Source organism: Musa acuminata, chromosome BXJ2-2 (genome assembly GCF_036884655.1).
Source record: "Musa acuminata AAA Group cultivar baxijiao chromosome BXJ2-2, Cavendish_Baxijiao_AAA, whole genome shotgun sequence".
Classification (NCBI taxonomy): Eukaryota; Viridiplantae; Streptophyta; class Magnoliopsida; order Zingiberales; family Musaceae; genus Musa; species Musa acuminata.
The window spans coordinates 30,324,290-30,339,321 of NC_088339.1; the positions used below are offsets into that span (position 1 = coordinate 30,324,290).

Sequence of the window (15,032 nt, forward strand, 5' to 3'; positions counted from 1 at the left end):
ATATCCTGACCATGTCATTATTACTAATTCAGTATAATTGATGACATATTTTTGTAGAATTCGTGCATAAAGCTGAGGTGGCAATTTCAGCGGGCCCATGTGTCAATACCATGAATAAAAGGTGTTCATATATAGAGTATTTGTACTAAGCTCATCAAGTACATCAAAAAAGAATCTCGTTGAACCTCGTGCTGGTGATCTCAATACAACCGTCTGATGCAGATTCTAAGACTAAATCACAGGAATGCCCTTCCCTTGCTATTTTCGTAATAACTAACTCCGCAGGAGAATACAATGCCGTCATTTCGTGACAATTAACTTGCATTAACGTAATTAATCGAATCGGCTTGAGGACAGGACGAGCCGCTAGGGTTTTCCTTCTCGAGCTCGCTCTCGCTGTCCCTGCCGACGCAGTAGAATTCCAAGCTTTACCCTAACTCTTGGGGCTTCCTATCCATACTGGCACGTTGGGTTCTTCCATGGCGATCGAATCGTTCTAGTCGTTGATCCATTGCTGGGGTTTGGGGCGGTGTTTCCTCGGTCCTCCGACGCCGATGGCTAGCCTCAACCCCTTTGATCTGCTGGCGGACGACGATAACGATGATCCTTCTCATCTTATCGCTATTCAGCAACAAAAAGTCGTCGCCAAGAAGCCACCCGCTTCTGCTGCGGCGCCGGCGTTTCCGTCGAAGCCTGTCCCTCCTACCCAAGCAGGTATTTGTCGCTCTTCTTTTTCCTTGCCGGTTACTTGATGTTAGAACCGTTTACGATCGGAAGTTGGTATATTCATTTTATCCTTGATCTAGTTTTGCTCTATACAACCATGAAATTCATCTTTTTGTGTGCTTGGATTCTCAGTGAGGGAGGCTAGGAGCAATGCTGCACCACCTTCTCGTGGTGGCGCTGGCTGGGGTGGGACAGGGCGTGGTAAGGGTGGGAGAGGAGGTAGGGATTTAGGATATGGGGAGGTGAATGGATTTTCGAGGGGTTACGGTGGCGTTGTTTCTGAAGAAGGGGATGCTGATAAGCCTTCTGAAAGGAGACGTGGCGGATATGGGTCACAACGACAGTTATTTCGTGGTGGTCGACGGGGTGGATATGGTAATGTGAATGGAGAAGGTGGGATTGACTCCGAACGACCCCCACGGAGGATCTATGAGAGACACAGTGGATCTGGTCGTGGTTATGAGATGAAGCGTGAGGGCGCAGGGCGTGGGAACTGGGGCACGACTTATGATGATTTGATTGCAAAGTTAAGATTTGTCTTTTATTATAATGCCACTCACAGTAGATTGTTTGTTTATTCGTGCTGATTTGAGTAGCGTCCAATTAGGGTGAGTGAAAAAGACTCAAAAATGGATGAGAAGCTTGCAATTCCTTATAAGCAGGCAGAAGAGGATGATAGACTGCCAATGGAGGTGAATAAGGAGGCCTCAGCAAATGAGAACGAGGAAAAGGTACCTGAACTTAAGTTATTGTCATCTAATTTGTTGCACCTGTTTGTCCTCCTTTCTTCTAGAAGAAAGAAAGGTTGGATAGCTTTTTATGATGATTTTATAAATAAATCGCATCAATGTCTTTTCTTTGTTTCTGATAATGGCAGTTTTTCCACATACTTTTTTATTGATATAAATGACATGAGAACCATTACCTTAAAACAAATTAGGAGGACATTATTTAGAGTCCAATACTGAACATACTTAGGGGGTGGAACATGTTGACCGATTGCCTTATTGAACACTTTGCACTATGTTACACTAGGCAAGGGTTGATCTCCTCTAGATCACTATTGCTTTTGAGAGAACTAAATGGCTTGCTTTAAAGTTCTTGAATATGCCACTTTGGTTCCGTTGCAGGTATATACTAAAGTCTACTTACAGCCCTATCTTTGAAATTTTCTTTCAACAGCAAAATGTTTCTTGCAAGAAGGGCTTTGGAAATTTTATGCTTTCAGCTTTCTTTATTTGTTTCAGAGTAAGATTCTTGAGTTTTTATTTATCAAGCCCATATAATTTACCAAATTGAAAGACGAGGAAGATTCTTTTGTAACGTAGTTTGGGTTCCTAGAACATGGTGCTATCTTTTGATGAATTAAATTTCTGGAATGCTCTGACTCATGCCTATGGCCGATCCAAAAGGTCTTGCATGGTGTAAACCAAAAGCATATGCAAGTGTTCTTAGTCACTCGGCCAGGTTTAGGCATGTTTCTTTTGGTCATGTACAATTCAGATAGGTGCCGCATATTGCACCATCCTATTGGTATATGGTAATTAGAAGTTTCCAATTAGTGTCTTATGCTTGGGCTTCTTAGAAGTTTGTTGCCAGCACATCCTAGGTTTTCCAATATGTTAACTTTTAGAGAAGTCTGCTTCTTCTATGAGCCATTATTTACACCTATACTCTGACTACTTTTTGCTTCAGAATTCTAGGTACTGATATATCAGCAATATTGATGGTTTATGGTAGAAAGACATGATATTAATTTTTTTTTGCATGAATTTGATTATGAATCATATTTTCTATGTTTTGAAAAGTGGCCACGGTATGTTAACTGTCAAAAGTCCAGAAAAATATCTAGTCAACTGCAAAAAGAAAAGAGTCAAAAAAATAATTTGATAAACATTGTTACAGACAGATTATCGTATTTGTACACGTTAAGAAGCTAACATGTTACAAGAAACATACAAGTTCTGTACATATAAATTTATATGATCTGTATACAAAAGTTTTTGTCATAGATGCATATCTACTATGTGTTGACTTGAAGTGAATGTCTGAAATTATGATTTGAATATAAAAGAATCTAGTTAAACCAGTTAGCTTAGATTTATTTTATATTTGTTGAGGTTTTCTTTCAGAACCTCTTTGAGTAGTGGACTCGTGCAATTTTCTTTTGGGTTGGAAATACGTGCTGCCATTTTTTCCGTTTGATGGCATGGTTGGGCCTTATTTAGCTGTTGGACTGGTTGATGTAGGAAATGACTCTGGAAGAATACGAGAAAATAAAGGAGGAAAAACGGAAAGCACTACTTGCAATGAAGCCTGAAGGGAGGAAGGTGGAAATTGACAAGGATTTTGAGTCCATGCAGCAGCTGTCTATTAAGAAAGGAAATGATGATGTATTTGTTAAATTGGTAAGCTTAGTCACCTGCACCTTTTGTAGACTCCATCCATCCAATGCATTGTAAATTATATTTATTGTTCTATGTTATTAATAATTTTAATAGGGTTCTGATAAGGATACGGGAAGAAGGAAAGATAATGATCATGAGGAGCGGGGAAAAAAGGTATTTTTTGTTTTACTAATTATGTTTGACTTGAATAAACCAAACCTGTTCTACAATTGAGTAATTTATTTTCCTTTTTTAGCATGTGCCTATTCCTGAGTTTCTGAAGCCAGCTGAAGGGGAAAGATATTACAGCCCTGGTGGTCATGGCTTTGGTCGTGGGAGAGGCCGAGGTGATCGTGGATCAATCTGGAGCGAGTTTGCTGGTGAGACAGTGATCTCCGTTTCATCTCCTTCACTCGAGGATCCTGGACAGTTCCCTGCCCTTGGTAGGAAGTAGAATTTTAGTATGACAAGCCTCTTACTATCCTTGCAGCTTTAATTCTATCTGTTATCTATTGAGTTCAACCGTCAGGGTTTGCTTTATCTGCATAAAACATATCCCGTTTGATTGTTCTCTGCTATGTGGTATTATGAGGGCCATGTATTTTATTGTGCTTGCATTCATGTCGAGATTATCTTGCATGGCATTCATGTTTGTGGTGGACCAGCATATGGATTGGGCCAGAGAACACATTAGTCCTGAAATTTCTTGTTTTTTCGGTGGACCTATATAGGATCGAGATTAGGAGGATATGTAGATTTTACCCGATCTGATGCTACCCAATTTAGACCTGATCTGTGGTTAATTGAGTTGAGTTGGCTGCTAAGCCAGGTTTTGCTTTTATAGAGCCCAAATCAGATTAGAGATTTTTGGGGAGTAACTAATTGTCAAGTCAATGTTGATGTACTTGAATCTTCCTGCTGCTCATTTTTGCATTCTGTAGCCCATTTCCCTGAAATAAGGAAGTATATAAACTGTTTCCAAAATATTATGTTCTGGTTTCTGCCTGACTAGTTATCTTTTACATTGTAGATAATTAACAATAACCAAACACTATACTAGTCACTCTTATAAACTATATGGCATGCTTCCCCAAGCACTTTAGCTTTGCATTAATTCCACTAGATGTCAAGAGTGAGTTCAGAAATAGAATCCAAATGCTTCTTTAGACCAGTAGAAATAAGTTGAAGTTGCCACATTCCCAGTTGTTATCAACCTATTCTAGAAACTTTTAGAGCAATCTAGGACTGACAGATAATGTGTATTTGATCATACTGAGTGTCTCTTGGAGAAGTAAAGGGCTGCTGCTATAAGAATTCATAACACAGAGTCAGGCATGTATTGAATTCTTGACAGCAAATGTTGGCTACAATTGCGCAGATCAGCAAAGCATCACAAAACTGAGTGATTGTTTACAGCAGTAGGACTCGAACTGTTTACATGAATTAATAGCAGCAAGTGATTGTAGCAACACTAGGAATGATTTCAGGGGTAACACTAATATTTGTCCATCCTTGATTAAATATATGTTAGGAAAATAAAATAAATCTTCACCAAGATGTGCTAAAGTAAAAACAGAGAAAGAGTAATATGGATGAGGTGCCTATTTCCCCATGTTAACATGCTCCTGGACTAAGAAGTGATTTGAGAATCAAGTGGCCCTTGATCATGATTAATAAGTCACTAGAGAGAACTTTATGGGGTTGAGAACATTGTTTGTGGCGTGAATGGTATCAACTAGTAGAAATGATCGTCTCGTCGCCTCCAGCGATGTATGATTAGACGCAGAACATGTTAATCGTGGCCTCATGACAAGTATTCGCAGAACACGCCCACGTCCCGTGCAGACCCCACTCTGATAATGCTTCGCGGTTCGGTTCATCGTGTCTTTAGTACGCAGCCCACGCGTGGCGGGTCGCCGATTGACTTCCCAAGTCAACGAACGGGGAACGGTGTGCGATGGTGCTGCCCACGCGTCGCGGGTCGCCGCTTGGCCTTCTCTTCGTGTTTCGCGGCGTAGTTCAGGAACGGGGTCTGAGGCGCCGATCACGGAGCGGAGCTGCGGCCCTCCTGTGGGGATCAAGGTCTGTGACTCGAGCCGGGCGTGGCCGTCGGACGCGCTATCCGTGATCAAATCACCGGTCCTCGAGCCGAAATTTCTCGGGACGCTGCGCAGCTGTCAGCGACAGGCGTAGGCCGTAGGATGGGCGGCCTACCAGCTGCTGCCGCTGCTACAGTGCCCCAAACATCACAGGGCATCACCTCGACGCGCCGCCGTACCAGGGGCGCGACGCACAGCCGACACCACCGACCCCCTCGATCTCTCTTTATCCCCGACTTTTGTTCTTGATCTCTCTTGCCCTCTGTTGCTGATATTAAGGTTTCTCTGCTCCAAGAGTGACCACGATTCATCTTCTTTCTGTTATTTCTGCTGGTTAGACAATAATACATACATCTTTAGTGACTGACCTTTGTTTCCTTGTTCATGCCTTCGTCAGCTTGTCTTCGTCTCTCCTCTCATTCGGCGAAGTCTCCCGAAAGCAACCTTACCCGTGGAGTGGAGCATATTTCTTTGAGGAACTCCGTCTACACGGTTCAACTACCCTTCATAAGTCTTTTCGTCCGATCAATTTCAATCCACGCGCTGCAGGAGCAATCCGGGGCCAACAATCGACACCATAGAACAGCGTGTCATGATCAATGAAGCACAGAAAAAGAAGCTAACACGGATTCAAATTCTAACTAAAAGGTTCTAGCTTTACTGCAGAATACCACTTTATATCTCGTCCTCCGTCTCCGCCTCCAATGATGCAGGACTCGGCGGCCGCAGCCCCATTCCAAGCGGCGGCCACGAAGTCTCAGATTCCGGAACCTGAGGAGAAGCTGCGATGCCCAAGGTGCGACTCCACCAACACCAAGTTCTGCTACTACAACAACTACAACCTCTCCCAGCCGCGCCACTTCTGCAAGAGCTGCCGCCGCTACTGGACCAAAGGCGGCGCCCTTCGGAACGTTCCCATCGGCGGTGGCACCCGCAAGAGCTCCAAGCGCTCCAAAACCTCCTCCTCCTCCTCTTCTGCTTCCAGTTCCAAGAGCTCCAGTCCCCCTAAACCCGGCCTTTCCCCGTCTGGACACGCACAACCTGAGGCCATCTCCGTTATGCTCCCACCCCTCGACGCGGACTACCGATTGCTCGATACCAGTGGAAGTTTCATCTCGCTTTTGGCATCGAGTGGACACTTCGGAGGCCTCTTGAATAGCTTCCTTCCGGGGGATGGCGCCTCTGCTGCGGTGCGGAATCCCAGTACTGTGAGCAGTTCAGGCGTCGATGGCCATGAATGGGAATTACAGAACTTCACTGGCAGCAGTGGCTATGAGAGCATAGCTGCGACATTGTCAACTGAGAACTTGAGCTTGCAAGTTGATTCTGAATGCTGGGCTGGAGCATGGCCTGATCTCTCCATCTACAATCCAGGCTCAAATTTCCTCTGAAAAGATCACCTTAAAGCCTTGTAGCAATGTATTATTAATAGGAAGGTGGAACTGAAAAAGATCACCTTTTTATTCTTCTTCTTCCTTGTCACAGGTAACTGAACTGCTTATGATACATATCATGCTTAATGGTATAGTTAGCATATAGTTTTTTAGAATGCTGTGATGCAGAGATGGATTAGAATAATCTCCAGCCCACCTTCTTCTGGTTTTCTAGGCTCAAATTCTCATGTTTTATGTAGTTGTTGAGCTTAGAAGTTTTGTTGAGGTTGATGTGGGTGTACTCGGCACATTTTGGTGGTATAGTGTAGATGAATGCAGATTGGTCTCATTGGGCTTGTGTTGTTCTGTTTCTCTATTTTGTACTTGTTACTGTGATTTCGTTTTCGTAGCTAATGGTTGACTGAGCTACATGGAAACTTAAATGGAGTCTGCGTCTCTGCATTTGTTATATGGATCTTTCAGTGGATGAACACAGTAGCTCATCTTCTATTGTCATTGACCACCATCAAGGACTGCAGGTAGCATAGGGCAATCTTTCTGATGATGCTGAAGAGGTCAGTTTGGCGGGTAGTAATTAAATATTACAATGTAAATGGCAATTAAACATCTAACATTTAGAAATTGTGGCTTTGAACGTTCCTATATACTTTGTGAGCTTTTCATGTCTATGAAATCCAAAATAGATTTCATATTTTATCCTCTTGATGGGGGCAGTATTTACTGTTGATGAACCTTATACCATGGTTGAGGAGTATTTACGGCTTGATCCAATTGGCGATGTCTAGGGTCGTCCCGGGGATGAGGTCCTCTCTTGATCGGGTCAAGCTTGGGAACGTTTAAGATGCGCCTCTTTATCGAGCTCGTCTGCTTTTGTCATCGTTGCACATTGGCCTAGGTTGGGATGGGGAGGGGATTTCTGACTTAGGCCCCTCTGAAGATTAAGTTAGTAGAATTCTGTTTTGTCAAAGATCATTTCCATTATTAGATGTTGGCAAGGGGCTTTTATTAGTACCTGAGGGTTAGTCGTAAATTTATTTTTTTTAAGATACATTGAATAGTGGATGATCCTTCTCTGAGACCTAGGTGTCAAGTGTTGACATGGAAATAGGTTCTCCACTTGCAAAGTTAGAGTTTCATACTTTCACCCTCAGGGAGCCTATATTGCTGGGAGGTTTGTCCAGTAGATGCCTCTTTTACGTTGTATTGAATTGAACTCAGACTGAATGATATGTTTAAGAGCGCTGATGCACAATCAAGGAAATGTGTTTCTTCTATTGACAAGCAATGCAAGAGAGGTCATTGATTATGTGCATTATCCTAGTCCATGATCTATTGGTTAGAATCTGTCCCGGACATGTTCGGGTTTCAGTTTGTCTTCCGGATTTGAAATCAATTGTATGATTCTATCAAATACACTTCTACGCTTGTATATTACTAAGCCCGACACCTTACTACACATGTATGGGTTCTCCTGAATTGCCCCTCTTGCTGTCCAATTTTAGTTTGTCATAAAAAATACTTGGTTCGACCTGTAACTACGAAGGAGACTAACAATAGCAGCTTATGTAAGGGTTAGGGGAGCTTTATGTTCTAATGATTTGCTCAATCCTCTGTTACCTTCATCTTGTCAAACTCACCACATATGTTCGTTCGGGTGCACTGATGTTAACATTTCATACTTCATAGTCTTGTCTATATATTCTAAGGCCTCTCCTTGATAAATAACTCCATAGGTTTCGTAATAGATTTATTTCAATAGTTACGAACTCGATTTTCTTTCAAGATTGTCATAACAGATACGTACATAAGTAGTTACAGTTAGAAAATACCATCATTTGGATTTACCTTTTACATGACAACAAGATTAAGCCATAAAATTATAAAAATACATATGTTAATTCATTTATGGTAATATATGGTAGCTCACATTGTCTATTTTATTTATTCATAGATATGGTAGTTGCTTATGCCTCTGGCTTAATGTTACATTTCTTACTAGTTATGATGTAATATCTCACAACACAACAAAATATCCTCTTTCAATATAACACAATGTAATTTTTTCTCCATTAGGAACTAGTAGGAAATGTAACATTAGGCCAGAGGTACAAGCAAGGGGAGATATACATGGAGAACGTAGAGGAGGGTAAACCAGAGGGCTTCCCGCATTTTGCGTATGAGGGAGATCCACAAGAGGTTGTCGAGGCCACTAATTACAGTAAAAAATCATCTTTGCTTTCCTTTGTTCCCGTGATGTTCTTATGGTTGTTCTTTTCCAATTTTAGACAATCAGTACATTTCCTATGTGTCTTCCCTCTCGGCTTTGAGAGGGGAAGGGGAATGGAGGGGAAGGCGAGATCTTCCTCTTTTGCATCTCTTTATTATTAATTATGCTGAACCATGCTCCCTTCGAGGTAAATTGCGTAGCCCTCGAGAGCGCTTTGTCTTTTGATTGATAAGATTAGGTCAAGATGTGCTTTTCGCTACCATCCAATGATGCTCTCATTTCTCTTAGCATCAGACATGATTCTCAATAGTTACTGCTCTTAGTAAATCTCAGAGTTATAGTCTTGTGGATCCTAATTTCTTTTGAACTTACTGAGATTTTATCTAATATTGACCTTTTTGTAGGATCTTTTTTCTTAACTTGTTTTTTTAAAGATACATTGAATAGTGGATGATCCTTTGGATGACAACGAGGTTGCTTCTCTGAGACCTGGGTGTCAAGTGTTGACATGGAAATAGGTTCTCCATTTGCAAAGCTAGAGTTTCATACTTTCACCCTCAGGGAGCCTGAATTGGTGGGAGGTTTGTCCAATAGATGTCCCTTTTAAGTTGTATTGAACTGAACTCAGACCAAATGATATGTTTAAGAGCGCTGAAGCACAATCAAGGAAATGTGTTTCTTCTATTGATAAGTGATGCAAGAGAGAAGTCATTGATTATGTGCATTATCCTAGTCCATGGTCCATTGGTTAGAATATGTCCCGGACATATTCGGGTTTCAGTTTGTCTTCCGGATTTGAAATAAGTTGTATGATTCTATCAAATACACTTCTATGCTTGTATATTACTAAGCCCGACACCTTACTACACATGTATGGGTTCCCCTGAATTGCCCTCTTGCTGTCCAATTTTAGCTTGTCATAAAAAATACTTGGTTCTGCTCGTAACTATGAAGGAGACTAACAATAGCAGTTTATGTAAGGGTTAGGGTAGCTTTATGTTCTAATGATCTGCTCAATCCTCTGTTACCTTCATCTTGTCAAACTCATCACATATGTTCTTTCGGGTGCACTGATGTTAACATTTCATTCTTCATAGTCTTGCCTATGTATTCTAAGGCTTCTCCTTGATAAATAACTCCATAGGTTTTGTAATAGATTTATTTCAATAGTTATGAACTCGGTCTTCTTTCAATATTGTCATAACAAACACATACATAAGTAGTTACAGTTAGAAAATACCATCATTTGGATCTGCCTTTTACAATGACAACAAGATTAAGCCATAAAATTATAAAAATCTATCTGTTAATTCATTTATGGTAATATACGGTAGCTCACATTATCTATTTTACCTCTTCGTAGATATGGTAGTTGCTTATGCCTCTGCCTAATGTTACATTTCTTACTAGTTATGATGTAATATCTTACAATACAACAAAATATCCTCTTTTAATTTTTTTCTGCATTAGGAACTAGTAGGAAATGCAACATGAGGCCAGAGGTATAAGCAACTATCAAATCTATGTATAGGTAAAATAGACAATGTGAGCTACCTTATATTACCATAAATGAACTAACAAATGGATTGTTATTATTTTATGATTTAATTTTGTTGTCATGTAAAAGGCATATCCCAATGATGGTAGTTTCTAACTGTAACTACTTACGTTTATGTCTGTTATGACAATCTTAAAATAAGACTGAGTTCATAACTATTGAAATAAATCTATTACAAAACTTATAGAGTTATTTATCAAGGAGAGACCGTAGAATACATAGACCAGGAAGTATGAAATGTTGACATCAATGCACTCGAAGAAACATATTCGGTGAGTTTGACAAGATGAAGGGATTTAGCAAATCATTAGAACATAAAGCTACCCTAACCCTTACGTAAGCCGCTACTGTTGGTCTCTTTTGTGGTTACAGGCAGAACCAAGTATTTCAGAACATAAAACTATATTTTCTATTTTACTATTTTAGCAAGAAAAAGACAGGGCTTTATGTGCAGACTGTGGACATCATGCAAGGATTTTTCTTATGGTTAGTTGGTTTATAAAATGCTTTCTGGAGCTGCTGGTAAAATTTCTATCTCTGACAGAAGGATTTACATTACCCATAGGATACTCGCACCACAACATGGTCGTAAAATTGCAAGTGGATTAATCTGGCACTATATTCACAAGCCCATTCAACACTTTTTAAGACATGATCATAAAATGGCAAGTGATCTTAATTTCTCTTTGTTATCTGTATCACTGCATGCATGCTTTTAAGCAACCCATCTATCTGTTCCTCTTGTTTTACACCCTGTATTATGCTTTTTTATCATGTTAACATAGTTTGCACTGAGGATTTTACAATTAATTCATTCTGTTTTTTTGTAGGTTTCAATTGACAGACAAACTATTAGAATCCATTACATATTATGTAGTTTAAGAGTTTGAGACCTGATCCAGACATCACTTATGGCCTTTGAACATATGAGAGCAAGTTCCAAATCGAGCAACACAAGTCCAGAGAATGAAAAGGAACACACTCATGCAGCCATCATCGTCGATGACCATGATGTGACCGAGTCAGAAATTGTGCCTAAAATTGTGGAAGGATCCTTGTCGACTTCCCCTTCTTCAAGCACTTTATCAGATGAAGATTTCTTCCAGATAGACACAGGTAAGCACAGCAATTTGCAGTCTCCTTCTCATGTGGTGTTATATACAACCGGAATCAGGTCTTGAATTCGCCAGTAAACATGAGATGAAAAATGTGACACGAGATGAATGAATATATGACTGTTGAACCCATTTTGTCAGGTAAAGTGCCGATTGGAACACCATTCTCTCCCTATGCTTCTGGTGATAGTCTTGGATCTGATAATTTTGTCATGGTCGGGGCGAAGCAGTCTCCATCAATTCAGTTAATGGGAAGAGCAGATGTCCCTGATCCAAACAGGATACCTTCTTCGGTATTCGATAGGACCAAGTCCAACACACCGATGGAATGGAGTGTGGCTTCTAATGAATCATTGTTCAGTATCCACGCGGGGAAGTCCGGAGATCTGACTAGCTTGTACGGCAACCATTCGGATGGATTTCCTCCACCACTTAGCGGCTCTTCTCCAGCACGGAGTGTCGGAGTAGGATCTAGTTTACGGCAACCGGTTGAATCTGAAGTAACAAGTGCCCAACCCAAGAAGGATGTTTTGAAGGCGATCACAGAGGAGCATGCTGAAAAAGATAGACCTTCTACGCTTGGCAATATTCCCCATTCCGATAGCACACCTCGATATTCTGATTGCGGCAGCGTGAACAGCTATCGTTCTTTTGCATTTCCGATGTATGTACTCGTTCTAACCCTCTGTCATTTAACTGGTACGTACACATGAATACACTGAGATTGACATACATGCTTGTGATGTCCATTCTTATTATCCTCGAATCTATTCGAAGCAAAACATGAGATGCTTGAAGCCAGATAGATACAATTCAAGTTTGGCTATATGGTGCAACTACTGTTTTATATTAAGATAAAATTTTAATGATGCTGTGGGGATGTCAGATGTCTTGGCAATGAAATTTAAATCTGTAAAAATGTTTTTTTTCTCCTCTTCTAAGTTAATCTGTTTCAGATTGACAGTGGAAGGAAGAAATGGATCTTTTAAAGGTGAATCTGTGCAACCATTTGAAAAGGAGCAGACGCAGCAGCCTCAACCACAATCGGAAGAGCATCCTGAAGCAGACACTCCAAAAACAAAACAAGTTGCAGCACGAAGGACATGGCTCAGATGGCCTTCATGCTTTTCTTGTTGCTCGTTCTGTTGTTGAGTTAGTGAGTTACGATGCAACTCGATTACTCCTTTTAGTTTTTGTTTGTTGACATCCATTTCTTGCCATGTCGACTGATACATCACTACAAGTTGATTGCTCTCGGATCTCATTTGGCTAATCCCACCATACGTGGAAAAATGTATTTATATATTTCTATGAGATGATGGTAATTCCAAATTTATCACCCTTTTCATTATAGGCAATGAGTATCTAAGTAAACTTGACAATCATTTTCCCTCTATTACAGAAGCAAATGGGGGGGAAGGCCAGTGTTCTGAGTGCTGCCCTGGAGATGCTCCAGTCATCTAGCATTTTTTTCACTCTTTCATGGCCTTGGCTTACAGCTCTATTGCTTATCTTGGATTCATGCACAATGGTAAAAGATTTAAGTGACCTTAAATTATGTTGGTGATGACCAGCAGAATGTGCTCATTATTTCTGTTGATATGCTTTAAGGAAATGCATACAAGGTGGCCTCCAATGAAGCAAAAGGGTGATGAAAGTTCTTACAAAGACCAGAACCAGAACCAGAACCAATTATATGGATACCAATTCCAATAATGTTGTGATCCTTGCTTCATGTGTAAACAGTGTGTAAACTTGCAATTATATGGATACCAGTTCCAATAATGTTGTGATCCTTGCTTCTGTGCAAACAGTGTGTAAACTTGCAATTATATGGATACCAGTTCCAATAATGTTGTGATCCTTGCTTCATGTGCAAAACAGTGTGTAGACTTGTGTTCTGAACCATTAAAATAGTTAACCTCAGTTGACTATGAAAAATGATCCCTGAACTTACTACTGCAGTCAGTCTACTGCAGGAATTCTAGCATATTATGGCTACCTTCCTACTAACTCTTACAGGTGATGAGCCATGTTTTTGCAAGATTTGCTAGTAACTGTTTACTGTGGGTTCATTCTGGCAGCGACAGTCATACTCTCCATAACATTCTGCTAAAAAGTCAGGCATGCAAAACTTGATGAAGGAATCAATCAAGGGGTTGCTCGAGTTTCTGTTTCTGAAAAGGAATTCTAATTCTTGAAGATACATTTTGAGTAAGAAAAATTACTAACCACCCAATAGGGCTAGTTGGAAGTCATGGGTTTTCAGCTGAGAACATCAAATGTTTTTGTCACACTTAGATACGCAATTCATAAATAATTTATAAAGATACTATTCAAGCAGGGATGGGAGCTGGAAATTATAAGAGACAAGAAAGTATCATCCACTTGACCTAAGGTTTGCTGAGTTTGCAAATATGCAAGATAAATGGAATATTGGGCAAGTTTATACTTAATCTTTATTTATGCTCTTCTATAGTAGGATTAATTATAGATTATTTCCTGTAGTTAACGACCTTTAACATTTTGATCCCTATACCTTAAAAGATTATATTGATATCTCTATAGTTATAAAAGTGAAACATCTAGATCCATTTATCCTAACGATATTGATTTTTATCAATAGAAACACGAAAACAAAAGATAAAATGATAATTTTAACATTTTAGTTGGTGGTGACGGATGATGATATCGCTAGAGGCCACGGGTGATTGTTGTGGATGAGGAGAGTGATAGTGAAAAGTAAGGATTGCTCTGCATCTATGTCGGCATCGACGTAGTTATCAAATAATAAAAGGGCCACTGATGCAAATGCCGAGCAGTGTCGCTCGGCAACTGCATTGACGCTAAAGCAAATGCAAAGTGGCATCACTCGACATCTACATCAACGGTACTTTCGTTGCTCGGCAACTACGTTGAAGCTATTGCAGATGCCAAGCGATCCTTTCGCCACTCTGCATTTGCGTCAATGATGATGCAGATGTTGAGTGGCCCTTTCGCCACTCAACAACTCCATCGACATCGACATAGTCACCAAGCAATGAAAGGGCCAACGATACAAATGTCAAGTGGCCTTTCGCTACTTGGCAATTGCATTGACATCAACACAGATGTAGAGCAATACAAATGCAGAGCAGCCCTCACCTCTCACCGTCGCTCTCCTCATCCACAACAGCTACCCGCGACCCTAACGACGCCACCGTTCACCACTACCGATGTCGTCCGTCACCACCAACTAAAATGTTAAAATTATCTTTTTATCTTTTGTTTTCATATTTTCGTTGATAAAACCAATGACATTAGGATAAATGAACATATTCATTTTACTTTCATAACTATAGGGATGTCATGTAACTTTTTAAAGTATAAGGACCGGAATGTTAAAGGTAACTATCTACATGGGATAATATGTTATTAACCCCCTACTGCACTTTACAACTTCTTTATGAAATGAACAAAACTTTGAATAGGATATAAAGTAGAAGAGAAACATGTATCCATGATCTTCTATGAGCTTATGATAATG

At 40.3% G+C, this 15,032-nt stretch overlaps 3 protein-coding genes across 3 annotated transcripts; all 3 read left to right on the forward strand.

The window, feature by feature from the left end:
* The first annotated feature begins 291 nt into the window (after window positions 1-291).
* Window positions 292-5,815, forward strand: LOC135605990 (RGG repeats nuclear RNA binding protein A-like). The gene is made up of 7 exons (XM_065096658.1): window positions 292-714; window positions 859-1,252; window positions 1,334-1,457; window positions 2,976-3,134; window positions 3,228-3,287; window positions 3,370-3,556; window positions 5,610-5,815. The coding sequence occupies exons 1-7, from the start codon at window positions 555-557 to the stop codon at window positions 5,813-5,815; spliced, it is 1,290 nt and encodes a 429-aa protein (XP_064952730.1). The 5' UTR covers window positions 292-554.
* A 101-nt stretch (window positions 5,816-5,916) lies between these two features.
* Window positions 5,917-6,761, forward strand: LOC135605991 (dof zinc finger protein DOF1.7-like). The gene has a single exon (XM_065096659.1). It carries the CDS (start codon window positions 5,917-5,919, stop codon window positions 6,601-6,603), a length of 687 nt encoding a protein of 228 aa, XP_064952731.1. The 3' UTR covers window positions 6,604-6,761.
* A 4,553-nt stretch (window positions 6,762-11,314) lies between these two features.
* LOC135605033 (uncharacterized) lies at window positions 11,315-12,736 on the forward strand. The gene has a single exon (XM_065094707.1). It carries the CDS (start codon window positions 11,611-11,613, stop codon window positions 12,217-12,219), a length of 609 nt encoding a protein of 202 aa, XP_064950779.1. The 5' UTR covers window positions 11,315-11,610; the 3' UTR covers window positions 12,220-12,736.
* The last annotated feature ends 2,296 nt before the right edge of the window (window positions 12,737-15,032 follow it).